At 44.1% G+C, this 25238-nt stretch overlaps 1 protein-coding gene across 1 annotated transcript; it reads left to right on the forward strand.

Annotated features, from left to right (window-relative positions):
• Positions 1 to 25238, forward strand: SLC35F4 (solute carrier family 35, member F4). The gene is made up of 8 exons (XM_009331332.1): positions 1 to 34; positions 1117 to 1305; positions 5383 to 5680; positions 13265 to 13484; positions 20397 to 20522; positions 21753 to 21945; positions 23695 to 23784; positions 24790 to 25238. Exons 1-8 carry the CDS (start codon positions 1 to 3, stop codon positions 25029 to 25031), a joined length of 1392 nt encoding a protein of 463 aa, XP_009329607.1. The 3' UTR covers positions 25032 to 25238.

Consider the following 25238-nt stretch of genomic DNA (forward strand, 5'->3'; position numbering starts at 1 on the left):
ATGGTCAAATTAAATCCTTCCAAGTCATGGCAAGGTCAGTGGCTGCTCTGGGTATATGTGTCTTCTGTAAGTGTAGGTAAGATGGTCATCAGTTGAAGTAGCAGCTGCAAAACAAGCGGTGGGTGGTCTCAACTGATCATGAACACACATTTAGACTTACCAAAACGGCCTGTCATCTTGACTTTCTGAGAAGAGGACTCTCTTGTGCTGCTCACGTGTTGACCTCTTACGCAGACACCTTCAATAGATTCAGGAGTACGTGCAAGATCACCAGGCTCACTCTGCCAGATTCCAGCACTGCACTCTTTTGTATTGTTTGCTGGTTCTTAATCCAGTCCTTCAAGCTCTTACTTGTAAAATGTGGTGTCCTTCTTACTGGCAAACTTTTCATCTAGTATCACTGGTATTTCTGGGACCTGGGTCTTGTGCCTCTATACAGCCTCTGTGTGAAATGCAGCATCTTGGTGTTGTCATCACCTAGCAGAAGAAGAAAAAGCAACTTCTCTGAAGATGTGGAGATTCTGATTTGGTGCATGTAAAGGCTTAAAACTGGCATCTTCAGAGGTTTAGCAGAAGTCTTCATCCAAAAGACCTGTCAGTGGCCGTGGCTTCATTCCATACAAGAGTCTCAAGGATCATTCTGGAGGCTGGAAAGGGGAAGCTCTCCTCTGGAGAGACTGTCACCACTGACCCCAAGAGGCAGTGGTTCCTCAGCCCTCCTTTCCACCCTAAGGAAGAATGGTGACCTCTCCTTTTGCCCGATTCAGTGTCAGTGCTCAGGAAGGGGCGCACGTGAGTACAAATTCCTTTGCCTGTTCAGACCCTATGGATGGAGCCATGGGGCTAAGAATATACTGCAGCGTAGGGCTCTCATTTCTTCAGGGGAAAGACTGGTTTTTCATACAGCACCTTTTTTTCTATAAGGGGGGAGAGAGTTAAGTATTTATTTACTTACTTATTTACTTTATTCTGAGCAGAGCTGAAACCTTGATTTTTGCAGTGTGCTTCCTTTCTGCCGCTGAATCGTTTGTATGCATTTCACTGACAGAGTGTTTGAAAGCCCCGCTTTCCTCCAGGGAGTTTACAGCCAAACTGATGCAAACTCTTTCTTCTCAGGTGCCTCACGATCATCTGTCATCCAATGCAAGCCAGGAGGCAACTGCCCCAGCAGACACAGAGGCATGACTAGGCAGCTCTCCCCTCTATCTGTTGCTGAAGATTCTGCTGCTCCCATTCTTGAGCTGCAGAATCGAAGTCCCTCGGGAATCTGTCGGCACAGCAGAGTCGAGAGGCAGAGCAGATCAGGTAGGCATAACAGCCGCATTCCCGGCGTCACAGCATGCCTGCAAAAGGCCTCTTTCGTCTGTCTTTTGAAAGATGGTGCAGAGTCCGAGCATGTTGACGTTGGTTTACAGTGCTGCGAACAGCAAAGCCACGTGAAAGTGGCTTTTTCTGTACCTGTGTGCACACTGGGGTTAGGCGGGAAGGAAGCAAGGATGGGAGGAAAAGGCCTGGGCCTCAATAGGAACATGTAATGTGTTAGATATCTGAGAAATCATAAGGCCAGTAGGCACAGAAGATCTTGAAAGGATGGTTAACGTTAGCGCACAAGTTAGTTTTTACAAAGTGGTTGTGTTTCCTCAGCTTCAGCCTGGCCAGAGACCAGGACCCTTAAGTGCTAGCCATGTTCCTTCTCAAAGACAATGACAATCTCAGCTCATACTGTGGACGGTCTGATGAAGAGGAAGAGAAGGAGCAACAGGTGGAAGGATATCTAGGGAAGACCATCGCAGTTCAGATCATCGATCAGCTGCACATCAGGGCTTCCATCAGCAATGTGTCACCCACTTTACTGCAGAAGTTTAGCTCAAATGAACCTGTAGGTATGGTGAACACGGACTTCTTCACCATGATGTCCATCCATCACCAGCAGGGATGGGATGGGAGCAAGTACAATATGCAGCCACAGGCCTTTGAGTCTGCTGAATTGTACTGTTCTGGAGGAGACAGCCGTTAAATGACTGAAATAATTTAACTGTCCAAGTTCTTTGGAAGACTGTGTAGATACTGTGAGCAAAAAGGGGAGGAAGAACAGGTTGGATCTCCCTTGCACACTGGAACTGTGGGAGATGAACCTTCCTCTTGTCACTTTACCACTGATGGCAGCAAGAGTCAGCCGTTTTCTTCTTGTGTTGGAAAATGGAGAGATCTCGTACTCCAGGAGTACTCTCTTGATGGAAACCCTCAGAAAAATATTGGAGGTGATTATTGCTGCAAGGAGTGGATGATACAGCATTTTGCATGTCATACCTAAGATACCAGAAAACCAATTTATTCTCATTTTTGCAGATATCGGGCTGAAATAACTGCATGCTGGCACTAGGGTACATCCAAAATCAGAATCCATCTTCTCTAAAAAAGGACTTCAGTCCCCTTGAGAAAAGAGTAGTGCCTTGACATCATACTCTTCTAAACATTTATTTTGCATTTTTTAATTTCCCTTTTTATCCTGATCTTCCCTTCCTCATCAGTGAGGTCTAGGTAGGACTGATCTGACAGGTAGGTAAACAAATATAAAGAATATGATTTTCTAGGATGTAGTTGCCAAATAGTCAAAAGAGTTCAGAAGAAAAGCTGTAGATTTTTGTTTTCCTCATCTCACTCTTCTGAAAAATGAAAGCAAAAGGCTTTTCTGTTACCATCTTGTCACAAAGACATCACAAGCAAGAATTATATTATAGACAAAAGGACCGTGCAGGGGTATTTCTGCTAGCTGCCTTTCCATTGACCAGTCTGCTGGTTTGCCATTGACCAGTGTCATCTCCATGTGTCACCTGCAGTGTCATCTGCATTCTTTCCCTGTCATTTCATCCTTGTTGAGTTCTGAGATTGTTTCTGTGCTCTTGTGCTCTTGACAGGGTAAGTAAGGTTTGTTTCAGACCGAACTAAATGCAGACACCAAGGATTTCTACCACCTTGCTAATTATAAAATGCTATCTACCAACCACTTTTGCTGATCGATTTGTTTTCTCCTCATTAGCGTATCATTCGGTATCTGAACACAAGTGCTACTTTCTAGCTCAATCCAGCCCCAGCTTCATGACTTGGAAATCCTTAAACCTATTTAGTATGAATTGTGTGCCAGCTCACCATGTGTCTTTGAGTTCAAGCCCTGCAATTATTTTTAAAGATATTTCTTATCTTGTCCTTTTGATTCTTTGGCCAAGATTTAGGTGTGCACATCCCATGGATTTTGTAAGCAACAAGCTACTATGTCACTTTGGCTGGGGATCCATCTCAATTTCACTTAAATTAAATGTAAATATCTAGTCAAGGAAGAGATAAGCGCTTCCAGTGGGCTTAGATATCTGAGGATGAAATCAGCTACCTTCTCACCACGCCTGTCCATTATCATTCAGTATAAAGGGGCCCTAGACAACGTGTTTAGTCTGAATACACAATTATTTGCTAACTACATTACATGGGATGACTCCTACCCATTAAGCGCTTAGGAAAACTCCCCACTATACATTTAATCAGGCTAAAACTTCCATGGGTCTTTTAATCCAAGGCAGGACTTGAAACAAGTGTATATTTCTGTGCCTTTCCTTAACATTCAAACCTGGGGCTGTAAAATCCAAGTCAAATGCTAATGGTAGTATCATGCATAGTAACAGCAATTACATAGTTATTTGGTAATTGAAAAATAGAAAGCATGGATAACGGTGCTTGAGGCTTCTATCATTGTATGATTATTTTAGTTGTTAGCTGAAGAAGGACTAATTGCATCATAGTTTTGCTTAGCAGGAAAACCTGCAAGTGGATGTTACATAATATATTCTTTTTAAGCCATTCTACTTGCAAATAAACTGTAATTTACCTTTTAATAGAAGATGTCAGTCATTATTAGTACCATAAAAATATCTATTTTCCCTCAGCAGCCAAAAAGAATGCTAAAATGATGCTTGCCTTTTCAGAGCTGAGTCTGATTATCCTCTGCATGTTTTTAATAGACCTGTAATTTTATTTGAATTCTTGATTCACCACTAAACAATGGAGCCAATGAATACTGATTATTTTTAGGAAAAAATACAGCATACAATTAAAATTACAAAAAGCTCCATCTCTTGGTTAGGAAAACTTGATTGCAAATGTGCTCCCTGCTATGCTGAATCATTTTTTAGATGTAATGTTGGTCTGATGTAATAACGTTGAACCTCAGTTTGACATTTCTTTATGGCTGTAGCAGAAACAGTAATATAAAAGGAAAGTAAACCTGAGTCTGAAAGGGTACCTTTTTCACATTTAAGTTGAAGGTAGGACAGCGTATGCTCTCACTGCAGTGGATCTATAGCTCCTCTTAACATCAACAGTTATATTGTTTCTTATAGATACCACATCATGTGTTGATGTGACGGATAATTGATAGTAATAGTTAAGAGTAGCTGCAGGTCAAGATTTTTAGAAGGAACTCCTGTTTCTTCTATGAAACCGATGTGATATGGTCTAATGGGGTAAATGGTTGGACCTCAATGCTGCCACATGAGCTCATGGGGCAACGGTGTTAGTGCTTCGCAGTATCCAACACAGTTCAGTCCGTTGTTTTCAGCCGGGATCTGTGAAACCAAAATAGGGTTCATGGGTTGCATCTCTGGAAGATGTGCCTGGAGAGCAAGTCATCAGTCAGTAAGATTAAATTCTCTACACAGTCCGCACTTCTGATAGGAAATCTGCAGTGGTCTGCAGATTAGGTCTGAAAAGTACTGTACTAAAATGGGAAATGACAGCTTTCCAATTCCTCCTTGTTTATGTGTAGAGGTTTATTTCTAAGCATGCCAAGCTTCAAGTTTTGTCCAGTTTCCTTTTTAACTTCAAAAATGTAACTAACTTGACTAAAAAAAGCCTTTCTCCACTTGGGTGTATAAAACCACCAAACTGTTTCTTTTTCCTGTCCCAGCTTGCAAATAAAAAAAGTGATTCTTGAGTTAAATCTTGAATAATAAGAACTTGTTCCTGGCTTCAGGTGTACAGACTCAGGTAGCTTTTATGTTGCACACATGCACAGTAATTGACTTTATAATGTAGTTGGTTCCAAGGGATTTTGCTCTATTCTAGAGCTTTGGCTGACAGAAGGAAAGAAGAGCTGGTAAAGCAAACAGTGGCAACAGCTTAACCGTAACGCTGTTACCTCAGGCCTCTTTATTGTGTTTGTGTTTTGTTTCTATCCCCTTGAAATGACAGAGGCGGTATTACTGAAGTATTTCTGTGGGGGATTTCAGTGTTGTGGGGTGTAGAGGAATTATAGGGAGAAGGCAAGAATTGTTTTGAAGGCATTCATTATGTGTACAACTCTTCTCTTTTTCTATTTTTTTTTTTTTCCAGGAGAAGAAGGAACACAAACGCACACAGAGAGCAGCAGCCAAGAAGCTGAAGGACAGACACGGTGCCAGTCTTGCACATCCACATTTCTCAAGCTTATCTGGAGATTTCTGATCATTTTGTCCGTCTCTTCCTCCTGGGTCGGGACCACGCAGTTTGTCAAAATCACGTATGAGACCTTTGACTGTCCTTTTTTCATTACGTGGTTCTCAACAAACTGGAACATTATGGTTTTTCCCATTTATTATTCTGGGCACCTTGCAACTGCACAGGAAAAGCAGTCTCCAATCAAAAAATTCAGGTAGGCTTTATCGTGGCAATACCCCTTTAAACAACCTGATTTCTGTGGACTGAGATCGCTGTTCTTCTCAGTTTGACCCATGGTGTCAGAAGGCAGAATAAAGGTCATGCTGCAGAAAAATCTCATTCATAAATAGCTTACAAAAGGCTAACAAATGAGTGATATGTGCTTGAATAAATGGATAATTGATTATTAGAGGGTTTTTTTACTGATATGAAAAGGTCAATTTGCTTATAATGTTGCTATTATATTATCTAGTATCTATATTTTGTGTTCATGTCTGGATCAGGCTTCCACTGGCCATTATTTAATCTGTTTTGGTCCATTTATGATAGAATGGTAGCATAAAGTCCAACCAAAACAACTCATAGTTGAGAAGGTGCTCAAAGCTGAGGAGGTGGTTTCCATGAGGAAGACCATGGCTTGCTCTCTGTGCTCAGCAAGTATAGCAGGATGAAAACTGCCCTTTCCTCCTCCTGCTGTATCATAGCATGGAGGAAGAGCATCCTAGTAGCCTTCTCTGCTCTTATTTATGTGTGGTAGGAATTAAAGCAGGTTGCAGACTCTTGGCTCTCCTCCCCCTGTAGCTCTGAGGGTTAAGTTGGCATAGCTGAGTGGCTGTCATCCTGAGGAAATGATGTGAAGACTTTGTCCCATCTTCCTTCAGGATCCACGTGGAAATACCTCTTCCTCTGTGTTGCGAAAGCCAGGGGAAAAGGTCTCTCTGACCCCAGCCTTTCCTTACGCCACGTGGCTGCACGTTGTAATTGAACTGTCAACCTCAAGTGCAAAGGAGTCCATAGTACTAACTATAATATTGGTCTGCAGGGATGGAAATTTATAAATTCAGTAGCCACTGTGAAATCACAGAAATACAAGGTTGGAGAGGAACCCAAAGAGATCATCCGGTCCAACTACCTGCAGCAGGACCAAGCTGGCTTAGCTTCACCCTAGCTGTTTCTTAAGAAAGTTGTATTTAACCTGTCCTCAGGCTTGGAAGTACCACCACCTTCTGGGACAATTCATTTCACAGTTCCTCTTCCACTTCCATTACTTTACCAATCTGACGGTGAAGTAGGAGCTGCTTTAAAGGATAGAGCTAAATTCAGCTTGCCAAGAGACAACACACCTTGCCTATGGAGGGAGTAAATTCACAGGATAATTTTGAGCAGGGACCCAATTCTGTTACTCCAGCGCAGACTTGCTTTGAAAACAATCTCACTGACTTCAGCAGAATTGTCTGTTCTGCAAGGTATTAACCAGCGTGTGGCCCGTACCTTGTTCCAGCTGACAGAGGGTTCAGCACAGCTGTCACTGAGCACACAGGGAGTTCAATTTGTGACTGTCAGGCTGGAGTGTAGCAGGGCCAAATTCTTCCCTCGTCTGCTTTTGCCAGGATCTGGGATGTAATTTGGCCCTAAATTATCTTTTCTGTCAAATCAGCGTGACTGAAATTGAACAGTTGCACTTAATTAACTGCTTCTCTGAAAACCCTGGTGCTTTGTACATTAATGATGCCTTCATTCAGATTCTTGCTGGAGTATTTGTGAGAACATTAACAGTGTCGGCTTGGCGTGTGGATATGGGGTAAAGGAATAACGAATGCACAGCAGATAAGGAAGAAGGTGAGAATAAATATCCCTGCAGATAGATTCTCTGCAGTTAAGTTGGTTGAGTACATATCCATAAGAGCAAAATTTTGGGAAAAACATTTGTGGCAATGCATAATAAAAGTTTGCTTAAATAATTGATACATTTCCCAAGCTGTTAGAAGTTCAGCTTTTAAAGTTGAGGACATATGCTTACATGCCCGAAGGAATTTCTGCGCACATGGAGATTTGAAGTAGTTTTGTGAATGTGTGGAAACCGGAGACCGGTGTTGGAGCTGATGGGCCAATGGAAAGGCATCTTCCCAGGGTATTTCCTACTCCAGATATAAGGGGAACTCACATCCTAGGGAGGAGGTGACTGCTGGCAAATACTGACTTTATGATGAGGACCAACTGCTTGGTCTGCACTGTGTTATAACTCTCTCAGTTTGGGTATGGAAATGGACATCTCTTCAGGATGAGCGCTTGATTTTCTGATGATTTAAAGAATTGAAAAGCATCATTTGTAGTTTTTAAATTCACAGAGTTATAGACAGATTTAGTTGAGAAAGGATCTTTGGAGGTCATTTAACGCTGCCTCCTACCCAGAACAGGGTTATTGTCAAAGCTAGATCAGCTGTTTGTATAATTCCTTGGTTTGTGTTCTTGATGTTGTTCCCGTTACAAGGCTTTTTATTAGATTTTGTAAGACTTCTTGTTGCTTCATTTGCTGGTTTTATTTCTGTGGAGTAGCTAACTCTTCTCAATAAAGCCTGTCCTGTAGTGATTCCATGCCTGCCTCAGAGTCCAGAGGTGATTTGTCTTTGTGTTTCTGGAGGATGTAGTTATTCACTAGGAGCTTTAAAGACATATGACATTTTGTCCAGCAGATATTCCCAGTGGATCAGAACAAACAGTGTCTATGATACCTTGGGAGAGATCAGTGATCATGCGATTGACTTGCAGAGTGCTGCCCCAGGCTGGCAAAGCTGTATAGAGCCACTGTTACTTTAATAAATCCCACTTGGAAGGATAGAAGTCTCAATCTTCAACTTTAGATTGGCTTTCTGAAAGGTTTATAACCTTTGAGATTGTAAATTGTGTATTTCTTACCTTTCACACTTTACCTTAGAGATTAAATTTTGTCGTCTTAGAAACTAACTCATGGTTATTACTTCCCAGCTGCATTTCAGTAAAGTATCTTGGTTGTCTTGAGGCAGAAGACACAGCTCTTGGTATCCTCTCAGTATTGTAGATAAAAGGTATGTCCCACATAAAGAGCTTGAAACTTCCTTGCATTAGTGGTGAATAAAATGATCTGAAGCTCAGTAAGCTCAGCAGTAGGAAATCTAACCCTGCCAGTATTTACCACAGCAGAAGACACTCCACAGACTTGATGGAGGATCCTAACAGAGTTATGATTTGGAATAGGTGGACAATATTTTCAACATCAATAAATTTTGCCTCCCCATCCGCCTTCTTGGCTTCTCAAGGACAAACACTGTGACATTCAGCAGCTTTCTGCCAGAGTATGTCCACTAGCTGAGGTTAGTCCTACAGGTGCTATGCAGCCTTGAGGCACTGGCTAGGAAGAGTGTTGGTAGGTGCAGGTTTAATAAATATGAACATGTTGGGAAGAGTTGGTTTTCTAGCAAGAAGGGTAACAAGATGTGAGCATCACTTGAAGTAAAAACAGAGCCATAGGTAGCTGATATTTGCTGTCATCTGTCATCTGCAAGTTTGTCACCTACAAATCTCTCCATCTATGTTGCGGCAGTAGCTCAGTCCAGCTTCCTCAGCCACTTACGGAATAGCACTGCAAATCTAGATCTTCACTGCAGAGGGCTTTTCAGAGGAGAGATGAGGATCTCTGTTGCCTGAAGCTGCTCCAACCCAGAATGGCTCAACAGTAGGGAGGAAGACCAGCAGCACAAAACCAGGGCTTCCCTTGGACCATTCCTGTTGGGAGACAGCATTCCCGTGGTGCTGCCCGCCAAGTCAGACACTGCTTATGTGAGAGGTTCACGCACAATTCCCTTTCCTTTTGCTCCAGCTCTTGAGCAGACAAATACAGCTGGCCATGCTCTTTCTTAATATTCAGACTCGGTCAGTCCTGGAAAACAATTCACCAGTTGCTTAACCACCATTACTCTGTTCCGTGTCTGTCTCCTGAAATGGAGCAGGAAGATACTTTATTGCAGCAGATGCTATCATTTAGATAGAAGGACCAAATCACATAGTAACGACTTGTGCTCATAAAAGGTCCCATGGTGCTTCTTGCTACCATAATGTCACTAGTGGCCTTGCCAAGTTTTAATCCGGGTGATGTAATTACATTCGCCGTATTCACGTTACCCCACGTAGCGTCTGTTAGCTCTGTTTTTTCTGTAAGCTGTTTTAAAACCAGCTGCTGCATTACACTCCAAAGGCTGCTGTGCGTCAGGGGTGAATAAACCCATTCTTCTGCAGGGGCTGGCATCAGAATAACTAAGAGGCGATGCAAGCTATTTAGTGGGTGCCAGAGGCAAAGCTATATGACTGCCTGAGGTGCTGTAATTCCTGAGAGCATGGCACACTGCCCAGAGCTGATGGCTGAGGGCTACCTGCAAATAAAAAGAGCTATTTATGTTAGAGGGCAGATTTTAAATAGACTTTTTATGCATTTGGAAATAGCTTGTGTCATAGTTTCAGGGTCAGCTGCCCTTAGATATGTCTCTGCCTTTAAGTCAACAGCCTACAGATATTATCTGTATGGGGAGGGATCCATGGAGCCATCTCTCCTGAGCCCAGGGTTTTAATCACTGTCATGTCATGATGACTCCTGCAAGTTTAATTTTAGTTGCATGCCAAAGAGGCTGAGTTAACCACTGAGCAACCAGCCCTCACAAAGCCCGAGGCGATCTACTGTAGCCATGACTGGGAAGATAAAGTATTCTTCCTATCTCCTCACTCGCTGAGCATTATTCATGGAGTTCTCCTAGGCACAGAGGTGAATTCATCAGGTCTCTGTCTTGCTCAGCACAACCCTGTCACAAGTCTTTGCTGATTATGTTTAATTGAGAGATGAGGAACTGCTGGACCCTGTTTTGTCTGGTCATTGTATGCTGCTCTGTGTGATGGAGGCTCTTCCATCTGCTTAAACAGACCATTGCCTGGGGCCTGTGAAGTGTTTCCAGATTTCTTTTCCTAGCTGTGAATCTGTGCTCGTCCCTCCCACTGCTTCTGGGAACTCAGAGATAAGTGACATTTGCAGCATTGCCACAACTGCCTCTCCCAAATAGTTGACCAGCGCACAGAGTCCAACCCAGAATAATACAATAATCACTGAGGCTTCCTCCTTCCAAGGATTCACGGTCAGAGCACTTCAGACTCCATCCTCCTGACTTGCTCTGAGTTTGTCTGTGTGCAGACATCCCAGAGATCTGCAGGACAACAAAACCTGACCCATTCTGGCGTCCCCCCCTCACCACCCTGCCCCCCACTTTTTGGCTTTGGAAGCCACCCACTCTCCCCATGGATGGAGGAGCAGAAGCGCCAGGCTTATTCCCAGCATCTCCCTGGCAGTGGGAGGCCACGATGGATGACAGGAGTATAATTTCCCATGGCACATTTGTAGAAGAGCTTTTCCTGCTGCCTTGCAGACTCCACCAGTGTGACGTGCTTGGATGGTTTTGCTGTTGCCTTTGTTATGCTATCAGCATAGCACTGGGGTACTTAACTGTGCCCTGCATTACTGTAAGCAGCCCAAGCACCTTTCTCTCTTGTTTTAACACAGCACAAGCTTGTTTCCTCTAAGGCAGATCCTGACAGCTTCTGAGACAGGTTGGATTTACAACCCTGTAACGATCCAATCGTGCATCAAAACTGATGGCAGAATTCCCACTGAGTTGGAGAGAGCAGGCTCCGTACAGGTCTGTAGTTCGCAATGCAGATCTGTTCTGGCCAGGAGATGGGGCATCCTGGCTCTGGTGTCATGCAATGGTGACACAGCCGCAGTGCATCCAGGTCAGAGGCCACCTGTCTTGAAGTGAGATGTAGTCTGAGCTCAGAATCACCCTCTGCATCCACCTAAGTTTCAAGGGGAGAAAAACATCTTTTAAACGTAAACTGCTATATCTGCGTGTCAACGAACATTCAGGTCTGTGCTAGCAGTGAGTCCATTCTCACACAAGGAAACTCATCGCCTTTAACTCCTGCTGCAATCAGTGATACAAAAGCCTACAGTCAAGCATTAATTTATTTGCTGCACTGAGTATTTGATTTGCATCTCAGATAAATGATACACACCACTAGCTATTCTCTTTCGATGTGTAACATTTCTGTTCTCATCTTTGGAGAACAGGCTGACTTCTGAGAATGTCGAGGTCAACTAGAGTGAAGGAGATAATTAGCAGATCTGCCTGCCTGAGTGTTAACTTGTTGGACACCCTGGCACAGAGTTCGAGAAAGGAATTTATTATTACCAAAAATGACTGCTTTGTACCCCAGGTCATTTTAGTGGCAGCAGGAAATGATGGTTATTAAGTAGAATCATAGAATCATTTAGGTTAAGACATAGCTGATCTCATGTATTACATAGATGTTACTATTCTACTTTCCTCAAAACAAGACTGATGGTTTCCATTCTTAATAGTAAAAAACTGCAATATTTTTAACAGCAGAATTCCCCAGAATTACTAAAAATGGTTTAGGAAACCTGAAAACAATTCTGTCTTTAAAAGCAAAGCCAAATCAGGATAATTATTACACCGCCACCCCCGCAAATAACAAGTGTTTTTGACTTCACATTGCAGTGCAATCTTTGAAGTTACTAATTAGTTCTACATAATCAGTGTTTTAGCAATCTTCCAAATGAATACTTTGGGGCCTGGAGGCCTCATGGCGTTTAGATTAGTCCCTTAATGTTGCCTCGTAAGGATGTTTTGCAGATTGATGGTACCTTGATTCACTCCATTGGTGTTTCGGTTGTATGAAGCATTCACTTGTGGGACCTCTTGTGTTTTAAATAGACGTGTCAGAGAGCCTGCCATGTCAAGAAATGAAGCGTATTGGGAATATCTTGAGGAATACCTTTAACCAAGAATGCAGACAGTGGGGTTGCTAAAAAAACGTCCTTCCCAATTTGGGAAAGGTAGAGATGTTTCAGGAGGGGTGCAGTGACGTGCCTTTATCAAGCTGCACGCTTGAGTACTCGGTCTCCCCTTAGCCCATGCAGGTACCACTTTGCATAGGAGTGCTGTCCCTGAAAGCAGTGTCTTCTGAGCTGACCCTTCCCTTTCATGAAATCCTAAGAAGCAAACAGCTCACTTAAGTTGTGTGTGACACAGTGTTTGGGAAGCTAGAGATTTTGTTTGCAATTTAATCCACAAGGAAATGTCTCTAAGCGAACACAACTTTTCACTGTATAATAAAATAAAGCTGTTAAATACCCTTCCCTCCCCTTGCCTTCCTTTTCTTACACGTTTGTTTGACTGGCTCAGTCCCACTGGCTGGTGGCTCACTTTCCCACCGTGGTGATATGTCTGGCAGTATTTTTGAGTATCTTTAGGCAATTCTTAAAGCTTACTTGGCCATACGTGACAATATATTTCAATAAGAATAAAAACAGGTTTTGGAGCAAAGCAAGAAAAAATTGTCAAGCTACAGAGAAAAAAAATGCAGTTATAATCCCTCTGTTCATGGCCTCGAAGGCAGAGTCTGAGAACTGTCGGTGCATTATAGATAACCTTCATTTCTGTGTATGAGTCCCTGAGATTATTGTTGCGTAGACTGTGATTATTTCAGGTAAGTTAGTTCTTCTCTATTTGCGAAATTGATGTTTTAAGATCGTAGGTTATTTTCTCTGTGTGAATTAAACAATAGATTCTTATGGGTGTGCAGAGTAGTTAGGAAAAGCACTTAACTGAATGCGATAAAAGTCTAATGAATGTTTGTTGTGCTGGAGTGAATGCTGAGGAAAATCGTAGCTGAGTTTTAAACTCTTTTCTTTTCATAGGGAATGCAGTCGGATTTTTGGTGAAGATGGTCTGACGCTGAAACTCTTTCTTAAAAGGACTGCTCCCTTTTCTATTCTGTGGACTTTGACTAACTACCTGTATTTACTGGCTTTAAAGAAGCTGACAGCCACAGACGTCTCTGCCCTATTCTGTTGTAACAAAGCTTTTGTCTTCTTGCTTTCTTGGATTGTGCTGAAAGACAGGTTCATGGGAGCAAGGGTAATGACATGCCTGATTTTCAACTCTGTCTTGTTTTCATAATTGCCCTTAAATCCATAAGCTGTTGTGCTGCCATAGTACTGCCGCATTATGGTATGTATATACCATGAAAACATTTCTCATTTAATTTTATGATGCAAACCTAAGCCTGAAGATCACTTAGAGATCTCAAGACTCCAGAGGTAATATGATGTGGGAATTTCAAGAAGCTATTACAGCTAAGTCTAATTAGAATAGGAGGACTTCCAGTTCATATAAACCTGTTCTGTCTTGGGTTACAGTGCTGGCATACAGTCCATTAATTTTATTTTAAACATAGTGATGAATGCTTACGTTCTAACCAAAGCAATTTTATTCCTTGTTTGGGTAGATAGCTGTTTTCAGTATGTAATGTTTTTTTCTTATGCCACCCCATTTTACATACACATAAATGCATACGCATGTGCATGTGCCCAATATAGATTAAAAGGGACAGCAACTGTTTTGCATGAAGGTGTATTTTGCACTAAAGTGTTCTGGGACTCACTGGCAGTAATGTATACCCTGCACAAAGAAGAAAAGTAACTCGAGCAAAATGATGTGCACCTGGATGTTTCCTGTAATTTCATAACAATTTCATAACAAGCAAGCATGTTTCCTGTAATTTCACATACACAAATCTCCTAATATGCAGCAATTTAAACTGTTGACTTTATACCTTGGCTAAGGAGTAGCTAGGCCTTCTGCCAGTTCTGCTGATGCAGATTCCCCCGTTGAAATGGCTCAAGGCCTAATGGTTGTGTTACAATGCTGATTGAACTATCAAGAGCCTTGAACTTCATTAGGGACCGGTTGGGGCCAGGTGTGATGCCTCTGACCAGAAGGGGCCACCAGCAGTTGGTTCTAAGTGCCATGGAAAGCGTGATGGATTGGGACACTCGTCTGAGTCGGTTCGTTTTTAAAAAAATGAGGGCAGCAGCTTTTTTCGATTGATAATGTGATAGAAGGGTTCAGAAATGAAAGGGAAAGGCATCCTGTTTCACAGGCATCTGATCTAGCTCTTGGAGCAGACACCAGCACGCTGAAGAGAGCACTGTGCTTGGGGTTTGGGAATGGAAGAGGAAATTGTTTAAAGTAAAACAGTTCCTCTAATTTCCCGGTGAGACAGGGCTGGCTGGGTAATTAGTAATGGCCCGGGGCCTGAGCATTTTAAGACATGTGTGCCACCACACAAATGAGCTCCTGGGTAGGGATCTGCCAGGAGGGTTTTGTTGGACTGGCTCTGTGGAGGGTCTGTCCAGACCAGGCAAAGTCGAGGAGGTGAACCCATGTTTCACAGACCTCAGCCATAGTGCCCTTGAAGGTGAGGACGCGGACATTTCATCTTGCAATGCTAAAGCCAGACACCTGTATTATCTATTTCATATACAATTTAAAATGTAGAAGCATCAGGTGAATGTGACCTACCCTCAGCCTGCTGGTGGCTGACTAAGCAGGGTTTGAAATCCTCAGTTCTTCCCTACAGAAATCAGCAGGCACGGTAATTTCTGAGGCTGTAGTTCACTCCCCTGGCCCTTGATCATCTCAGCTTCCAGCTGTTATTACTCACTTGTGTAAGATGATACTGAATCTAGCTGAAAAAATAGGAAATTTTGATCCCTGTAAGCTAATTTTTGTCTAAAAGCAACCTTTTTCTAGAAGAGTAAACACAGCTATTGTATTTTCCTAGCCTACTCTCTTAAAGAAACCTAGATGAGAAATACTAAAGCTATTTTCAGTTATTAGTTATTTTTCACTGACTAAAAAAAAAGTTGCTATAAATATGCATTAGTATTAATGCTGTAAACACCGTGAGGTTTGCACAAGAAGAACCTGGCAGAAGAAGTGAACAGCAAATCCTGCACATAAAAGAAACTGGTTTTGCTGGTAACTGGCAGATTCTGGATGCACAGTGCTGGAAAGGTAATTAGCAGCATTTTCTAGCAGCCCTCCTGCCAGAATAACACTTAATGATGTTAATAACCACGCAGGAGAGTGTTTGAGAACTAAAATACAACTAAGCAGCGTGGACCCAGCCTTTTGTGCTTTGACTGCCTGTACTGCTTTCACCCCCCAGCCTCTCAGAAAGCAAGTGTAATTAGGTTATTTGGACAGTAAGGGGATGAAGAGAAATAAGGGCTTAATCATATACTCTGAGCCAGTGTTTTTGCAAAAGCACTCGGCACCCAGGAGCACAGCCAGTTTTTCAAAGGAGCTCAGCTCCTAGCAGCTCGTTCAGCTGCTAGGAGTTGCTTTTCAGCTCTTTCAGAGCCATCGGGCACGGCTGCGGCACATCGGAGATGGGGATGCAGCGGGCGCCTGTGTACCCGAGACAGCTTTCATCCGCCTGGGCTTGAGAACCAGCAGCCATCAAGGCTCAGTGGCTCTGCAGCAGTTTTCCAGCATCGCCAGCTCCCTGCCCGCCTGGTGTTGCTGCAGGCAGTCTCCAAACTGTCTCCAAGTGGCCAGCTGCCTGACGGCTTTTGCGATCCCCCGGCTGTGTGCCGGCACACCGCTCCTGTACACCCCAGAAAGGAGCTGCCGGCCAGGCTGGGGGGCTGGATTTTCAGATGGACTGTCTAAAGACAAACCTGTCTTGATGGCCACCTTATGGTACAGCATAATCTTGCCCGTGGAAGCATTGACTAGCTGTAGAAGTGCTGCCGGGGGCTCCGTGGAGAGGTCCAGCTGCGCTGGCTGCATTTGAGCTACCCGGAGTGTGCATTGTGCAATGAGGGCCACGTGCCCTCAGCAGTGATGCTGTAGCGTGGGAAGGAGCTTGCACCCAACCTGAGAGAGAAAAACACCAGCTGGAGAAAGAGTATTCATATGAGAAGGACATAGACAGCAATGACTATATAGCTATTTACCTATAAAAGTAGTGCAGGTACCTTAGGTACCTTGAGTACCTACTGCCCTGCACAAGGAAACATAGCACAATCCCTGCCTGCACCATAATCTTCTTTGCTTGGACATTTCTGAACATCTCACAAATTAATAATGTATCCATATCACACTGGGACTTCTGGAAGTCCAGACAGCTTTGGCTCAGAGCAAGCACAAACATTTAAAAGACTTCATGTATTTGATTTGAATAGTTCTGTTGGCTTGTGTTGCTTAGATTTAGCCACGTGCTTAAAAGTTTGCATGTTTAAGCCCTTGGTTGTGTTTCATCTGTGAAGTTGAATTAATGCTTATTAGGTAGGTGCGGAGTGGTTTGGGGACATTTTTTCCCCCCCAAAAGGTTGGCTGTTGTCTGGAGGCAGGTTTCTTTATTACAGCACCTCATTTACTGCTGTGCTCCACATGGAAAAAAAATGCTCCTGAGTAAAATGTTGGTTGGCCTCGATCTCTTCCAAGGGAAAAAAGAAAAAGGAAAAAAAAAAAAAAAAAAAAAAGAGGCAGGCTAATTTCATTCCTTACCTAGGAGACTCCAAAAGAAAGTTACTACCCTCTTCTGTTAATTAAAAGCCTTGTTTAATGAGCTGTCAGCTACAACAACCAGCTTTGCTTCACTGTGACCTTGCTGCTTCTTGTCAGCTTGCAGAAGCTTGCAGGATGTGCTCTCGGGTTTCTAAAGCAAACCCATGACAATTGCTAGGCAGAGGTCAACTGTGCTAATGCAATGGTGTATGATTTGCAGGAAGAGCTCTGAACATGAAACTTAAATAATGTTCTCGCTGTTTTCCAGTGTCAGGTCTTATTTATCTGATGTCTCATGAGATGATGCTCCTTATGTGTCCATCATTTCAGTCGTTTCAGGAAAAACAAGTGCGTGGCTTTCTAAATATTTGATTAAATGAGGAACCCGGCTCTCTGAATTCGGTGTAGTCAGACTGGGAAGATGTTTTTCTAGGAAGAATCTCCTATTGGGGGTGATGGATCTACTCATTTCCACTAATACAAGAAAAGGACTCACTTGCTGGGTCTGAGCAGTGAGTGCACTAAGAGTTAAATCTTGATCCTTTCCCTTTGAAGAAGGGGATAACTACATTGGACTTTTCTGTTTTGCCTTGTGGGAGACATTGCTTGAAATATTACAGCTGAAATATTCCAGCTGACAGCTGAAATGCTACATCTGAATTAATGTGCAAGGCAAGATGTATAGTGCAGCCTGAGATGAAACCTGCCAGGCAGTGTAGCAGGGCAAGGGGGGGCTTCTGGAAACTGATAGGAGGGGCCATGCTGATGTCTGAGAGGTCCTGAGTGTAATTCTGCGTTGTTTCAAGGCTGGACTTTTGTGGTATTTTTATCGTAGGATAAGCTGTAAGGAGAAGGGCAGTATTGCACAATTATATTACTAACAAACTACTCACTAAACCAAAGGTAGGAGGGAGAAGCTCTGTAGGGACCGTTCCCGCTGAACGGGACTGAAACTCCTTCTGCTAAGAGAATTTAACTTTGTTTTGCTCACAGGTCCTTGGGTAGATGTAAGCTCAGGGATCAAAATAAGCATTGCTGCATCTTGGGTGATGGTACGTGCGTCCTGTGCCAGATATGCCCTGACTTTTCAGCAGCGTGAACAGCAGAGGGTGATGTCTTCCAGCACCCCAGCTCACTTAAGGAGTGAAGGCCAGATTCCCATTTAGGCACTGGAAAATGCAACGTGCTCCCCTGTCCTCCTCAGCATCTCGCCGGTGAGAGCCCTAAGTCCAGAGATGGCAGTCTTGGATCCATGTCCCTCCTCTAGATGAAGGCACTCAAGCTGTCCTCCCAGGATGGCCTGACTGCTGGGACGTGTTATTCTGGGAAGGAGGGGAGGGAAGCCGTCTGGTCCCCTCTTTCTAAAGCCCTTCCAGATCTCATCGAACCATTGCATTATACCTGAGAGACTGTGAGTACGTATATCACTCCAGCCCTTGTCATTAAGTTGGGGGACCTGGATTTCAAGTGCCATTTCATGGTGAATTTGGAGGTATCAGCGGTATCTTCAGGTTTAGGTGACAGCTGGGCAGCTTTGTTGAACTGTATCTTGGAGCATGGATGTTTTCAATAGAAGTAAGGTGGGATATAGACGTGCACTGTGGTTTATGACTCTGCCTTCAGCACTGCGACTGCAATGCGAGGAGGGTACCTGTGTGCCTTGGTTACTGGTAAAATAGGGCTAATGGTAAGAGGGAAGTACTTAAAGCTGCACCCAGGAGATGAGTTCCCCCATGAAGATGTTGGCCTGGATACCTATGGGATTTAGGAGCACTAAGATTTTTACCTGTAGTCTCAGAGATTGGCTCCACCCTGGGAGTTGATCCTTGGTTCCCCATTGTCCCCCTATGTGTGGACACCTTTACCTGAGTCAGGCATGTGTCCCTGTCCTGTGTGTCCCTTGAAACATGGTTTTGCTCTACTGACTGGCTCTGTTGAAATTGTTCTGTGGGATTTTTGTGCTTGTTGCCTCAGTCTGACTCGCATCTGCTTGGTATGAGTATCAGTGGGTTTTCTGGGACTCTTGGTAAAACCGTGTGAGATCTAAAAGTCAGGCTTCTCTGCAAAAGGGCACAAGATTTGGCTAAGATGCCTTTAAAGTCTGTGGTGTGAAGCATGTGAAGCTTAGGTTTGTCTAGTAGTAAATATTTCTTAAACGAAGTTTAATGAGGTTTTCCAGGAAGCAAGTGTCCATCTCGCATTAGTGTTGGCTCAGGAGTTGTACCAGGGCTGCAGGAGCAAGAAGGTGAAAAGCCCTGCCTGGCTCAGCAGTTGAGTTCAGGAGCCAGTTGGTGTGGCAGTGTTTGTAGAGGTTAACGCTGTCGAGGTGAACCACATTAGTGTCTTCCTTTGTACGAATGGGGAGAGCCTGCCTTGCCTGTGCACCGGGGAGTTGTGTGATTTAATGGATATCTGGGAATAGAAAACAGGGTCTGAACCTTAAATGTTGCTGCTGATTCTGTAACAGCCAGCTTTGGGTATCTGCATTTGTGCATCGCCTGCTCTACACCCAGCTCTAGTACATGAACAGCCTTTTTATAATGATGAAATGTTTAATGTAATATTAATTTTTAAAAAAATCTCTATAAAAAAACCCTATCTTTCAGAAACTGGGCTGTGATTTTCCACAGGTCTGAGGAAACACATTTTCCTCTGCAGTCCATGGAAGCTAGGTATTCATTGTCTTTGAAATTCAGACTGCATATTTACCTGCTGAAGGCAATTAGGTAGAGAGGGGGAGTTTTTCAAAGAATAAAACATGTTGGGATCCCTACCACTTCCTTAAGGTCCTTGGAGTCAAGACCCAGGATTTCAGATACGGTGTAGTTAATTATTTCTGTTCTTTTTCTTTGAAGCTCCTTAGAAGCGCTCTCTGGCATTTTCAAATGAGGCCAAAAACCTAAGCACAAAGGTAAAGGCTTCATAAAGAAATTTGGTCATGTCTGTCCAAGAAAGCTGGCAGGGCCGTTAGGAAATACCATGCACAGCCGGAGCAGCCTGGAAGAGCTCCCAGTGGTACACTGGTATTCCACAATACAGGGGTCATTCTCCTGGACTGATGTCCAGGAAGGTTGGCCATCTAAACGTTTGCATTTCAAGTCAAATTGGTGGCGTTGCTAAATATTTCTCTTGCTGTATCGTAGAGCATAATGTCTTAAAATTTCTTGATCTTGGAGTCATATCTCCAAAGTGGATGTTTATCTTATAAAATACTTAACAATGGATGTTCTGTCAGTAGGTCCCAGGAGAATTTGCAAAGCTACAGATCCATATCACTATCAGTGCATACATTTTCATTATGTTCTACATCTCTCCCAACCGTACATAATTTTCCCTATTTAAGGGGAAGCAAGAAAGCTTCAAGTCAAAGAAAGTAGCTAGTGACCCTCATTAAAACCTCACGCAGTGATAATCTCCTTCCGTGTAATGAAATTGCACTGAGCTTTACATTGCTTTGCTTTGTCTGTGCAGATAGTTGCAGCAATAATGGCAATCACAGGAATCGTAATGATGGCATACGCAGATGGTTTCCAGGGTGATTCAATTATCGGGGTAGCATATGCTGTTGGATCAGCCTCTACATCTGCATTGTATAAGGTAGGTCATAACTGTTTATTAGTATTCTTATATTCTTTAACATTGGATGTTAAAAATGCACAAGTACGAAGCGAATCACTATAAAATAAATGTTTTATTTTACTCATCCCTCCTGCATCATTCATACTGTGACCAGGCAATGTCACGATGTCGGGAAATCTACTATGAAGGTAATTAGTTGTTAGCTGCCAAATGTTCAGAATGACTTTGCTTTATGAGCCTTTAATGAAATCTCCTTTACTGTGCTGCAAGGAGTTTAGGATCATGTTTTAATCATTTCCTGCCACCGCAGTTTATCGACACTATTTCGAAGGGGCTTGCCATATGCAGCAGGGAGGAGAGCCTGAATGCGGATAGTGCCGCTTTCCCTGAGCAGGGACCGACGGCTTATCTCTGGTCTGCACTGCAGCTCTCTTGCGTATTCTTCGCTCGTGCTGGGCTTGGAGCCCCTGTGCGTGCCTGGTGCAGGCGATGCATTAGAGACACGCAGGGCTTTGCCCCCAGCTTGAAAGTAGTAGCTTCTCTTGAAGGTGAGGGATGAAGAACGCAGGGACGTGTCTGAGTTAGAAACAGGTTGGGCTAAAGGTGGCTGTATTTATTGTTGGCTCAGGGAGGGTGAAATGTGTGTAAACAGGAGCAGAAGTTTGGATTTGGTTGTAGTGGATGAGAAGTTGCCTCCTGGCTTTAGACTTTGGTTGTCTCGCTGATAAATATGTTGTGACCATTCACAAGTCACTCGAAGTGCATTAGTTTAGGCTCATTCAGGACAAATCCTCCACGAGGCTTGGGCTACCTGTGAACCTGAAGCGAGTCCCTCCAGGCTGGGCTTTCCTCTCACAGCAGGTTTATGCTGTGGAAGCCACTGGGGTCCTAACAGTGCCAAGTACAGCCCAAATCCTGTAACTTTCATTGCATGAACAGTGTTGTCTTCGGGTTCTTAGTTACACTCGGTCCTCGTGGCATTTTGTATTAGACTTTGTTGCACAGACGCAACCATCCTCACTAAAATAACATGGTATCCCCTCTGTGCTAAAATGCAGGAAAGGGCAGAAATCAGACCAAAGTGTCCCTTGCAAAAGTTCTGTAGGAAAGGGCCGGGTTGTGGCACGCTGTCCTGGTCAGGGCTGTCCCTGTGCCCCACTCTCCCCAAGGGAGTGGAGGACTCTGTGCAGGAGGACTTTGCTTCCCATGACAGGCATGAAGTCTAAAACCCTCTTCTCTCTGTTGCAGGTTTTGTTCAAAATGTTTCTTGGAAGTGCAAACTTTGGGGAGGCGGCTCATTTTGTTTCTACCCTGGGCTTCTTCAATTTAATTTTCATCTCTGTTACCCCAATCATACTGTATTTTACAAAAGTGGAGTACTGGTCCCCCTTCTCTGCTGTGCCGTGGGGTTACCTGTGTGGAGTAGCCGGCCTCTGGTTAGGTATGTGATAAAAAAATTTACTTATTTTTCTAGCTCTTCTCCCTCCGCCCCGCCCCATACACAATTAGCCTCAGGCACAAACAATTCCCCTCCACCCCCTTAAGCAGCAGAGCTCTCTCACAGATTAAATCTGATCCCAGTGCAAACAGGTACTCCTTGAGAAATGGTTCATATTTTTCATAAGAAGCCTTAATACTAATATTAATAGCAGAAAATAAACATGAAGCAGTCATACTAGTTGTCCACTTTTCATCTTTACATTCCTACCCTAGTTTCATTGGTATTTCCCTGTCTCTGGCACAGCTTGATTGCTATAAATCCAATTTCGAAGCGCTGCGTGTACGCAGTAGTTCCTGGCATGCTCTGTGACGTGTGTGTCCACTGGCACGGGGCCCACAGCGCTGGGGCAACTTTCTGTGGGTGCTGCAGGGCTCTGGGCAGAGCTTGCACAGCTTTGCGTTAGCCTGCAAGCGCTGGTGCTGTTTCTTCTCCTGCGGTCTTCACCTCCCCTCCACTCTTCCGCAGCGCTCCCTCTCTCACAGCCACAATTGCTATCCCCTAGCCAGGCAGAATAGCTGTTGGATTCAGCCCAGGGGCATTTTAATTTCCAGATATAACAACATCCTTTCCTTAGTCAAGTCTCTATTATTTCATAATTGAAGAGGTTTTTGTCTCCACTACAAGTATATTAAATGGAAACAAAGAGGATGTCATTGCCCCGTACATAGCCCATCCTGAGACATGGTTGGGCTGACAGCTGAGGTGCTGTGAGCACCTTGAAACTGCTCTAACCTGAATTGCAGCTGCTCTGTGAGCACCTAAGGGACAAAAAGTAGGGATAACTTACCACCCAGAGACCTACCCAAGTGTATAATCCCAGCCAGGAGGGAACAACCTTGCAGAGCAGACAAATTTGCTCCTTTTACACAGGGGACTCACCAGCAGGACTGGGCGGTTGGTGACTGGGGGGGAGTACCTGGGGTCCTGCCACAGCACACAGCACCAGCTCCAGCTGCAAGAGCTGGAGGAGCACCCTAGGGAATAGTATGAAAGGGAAGTTTTTGCATTTTGCTTTTGATCTCTCAAGGAATAAGGAGCTGGCTGGGAATGCTGTCATGTAAAAAAAACCCAACCCATAAATTAAAGTTGTTGAACTAATTAACTGTACTTCTGTCAGCTTTCCTTTTGCCTTCAACATGGCAGCAAGACCATGGTCTCACTCCAGTCTGCTTAGTTCACAGTTAACTAACTTCATTGGCTAATTGTATTTAGTGTCCTTTAGAGTGTGAGTTCCTGCTGCTATCACCTTTGGTGTGTGGTCCAGCTAGAGGGGTGTGGGGCCTTTCATCAGTGAAATGTCCTACTAAGACAAGCACAACACAGCCTCAGCCGAGAGGGGAAGCTGGGATCACCATCCTTCTGGTAGGAGGAGAACGGATGGCTTATGGCAGCAAAACTAGGTGGTTGGTATCTGATTAAACTTGGACAAAGCTGTGAAATACGAGTGCGATAACCTTTGTATTACAGTTTGTGAAAGGACGTACAGCCCTCCCTCTTCCCCCATGCAGAACTTCCCCTCATTTCACACTCATATATAAAAAAATAAAAATCAATCACTTTGTGACAACCACATCATTGTGGTGTGCATACTGAGCATGTATCATACTTGTAGGGTCAAGGTGGGGGAGAAAAGTCTCACTTCAGTGTTTTTCCCCATAATCATGTATTATTTTCTCTGGTTTTCCCTAGCTTTCAATATTCTGGTTAACGTTGGTGTCGTGCTTACATACCCCATTCTGATCTCTATCGGCACGGTGCTCAGCGTCCCTGGAAATGCAGGTACAAGTACCATGGTTGTTGGTGGAAAGATAAGCACACAGGCATGCAGACAGCAGAAGCAGTTCATTGTCTAAATAGTCAAAATCTGTTGTCACGTATTTCAAAAGCAGCTCAGTCTCCTTCGGCTTCCACGAATGCTCCTGGTGATGGTGGGTGTTCCAGTTGGTGAAAGCCTTTGTTTTTGTCTTGCCTCCTTTCTCCGGGAGTGACGGCATGCGTCCATACCACGCAGAGGAGGGGGCAGGCTGATCCCCAGCCAGCAAGCCCAAAGCTGGTTGCTGAGACGTGGCGGGGGTAGCGTGCTGCTGCTGCGGCTCAGCACTGTGCTGGTGACTTGCCATGCAGCAGCAGGGCAGGGTGTATATGTGGAAGTTTACTCCAGAGTCCTATCTTGTTGAATAGCCCCTGTCTCTGCTATTCCAGTCTCCTCCTCCCTCTTAGCCTCACCACTCCAGGTATTTGAGCGTGTTTTCAAAGAAACATCTATGTTTAGGGGAACGCAGGTCAGAGCTGTGAAACAGTCGGTACCTGTAAGAGGCTGCTGAAGGGCTCAGATGTGCTGTTGTTGCTGGTTGTGGAGTTGGGAGGCTGGGTCTGGAGGCATCGACTCCAGCTTTCTGACCTGCATGCTGCTCTCCCACCATCACTGGTCCATGGAGCCCAAGGAAACATTACGCTGATGCAACCTGCTGTAGATAAAGAGTTACCATAAAGTACCTTCCCTCTCATAGCAGAAATGGAAATCTTGAGGCTCAGGCCGGCCCTACAAGGCTTCCTCAGAGCCTGCATGAAGGCAGTGAGGAGACGTGGCACTTCTAGTACCAGGCTCTCAGGTCAAAGCAGTCCTCTGAACTCAAGGAGCTGGTCGCTCCAGAGGACTGAGAGCGACGTGGCCGGTATCACAGCCGGAGTGCAACACGCAGGTTACGGAGATGTGCCAGGCTGGTCTGATGCTGTAGATAATCCTGCTGCAGTTTTGACGGCATTGTTGTTTCTTCTTCACAGCTGTGGATCTGTTGAAGCACAAAATGATCTTCAGCGTAGTGAGGTTGGGAGCCACCATCATCATTTGCATTGGGTTTCTGCTGATGCTGCTCCCTGAGGAATGGGATGAAATAACCCTGAGGTTCATCAACAGCTTGAAAGAGAAGAAAAGTGAGGATCATGCCGACGACATCACAGACTCCAGCATACACACGAGAAGCAGAAGTAGAGCTAATGGGACAGTGTCTATACCACTAGCTTAGGGCTGGTGGACTTTAACTGCACGCAGATGTATATTCTGTGAATATAGCTTAAATTTCCTCACTACTTGTATGCTTAAAAATGACATTTACTCTGAACTGGGGATGAACTGTAAGATAAGAGACATAGATCTATAATAAATGTTTACATTTATACACTGATCAAGGAACGGGTGTAAATAACTACAATAAAATGTTTTGTAATAAAAA

This window comes from Pygoscelis adeliae, unplaced genomic scaffold (assembly GCF_000699105.1).
Source record: "Pygoscelis adeliae isolate BGI_AS28 unplaced genomic scaffold, ASM69910v1 Scaffold199, whole genome shotgun sequence".
Classification (NCBI taxonomy): domain Eukaryota; kingdom Metazoa; phylum Chordata; class Aves; order Sphenisciformes; family Spheniscidae; genus Pygoscelis; species Pygoscelis adeliae.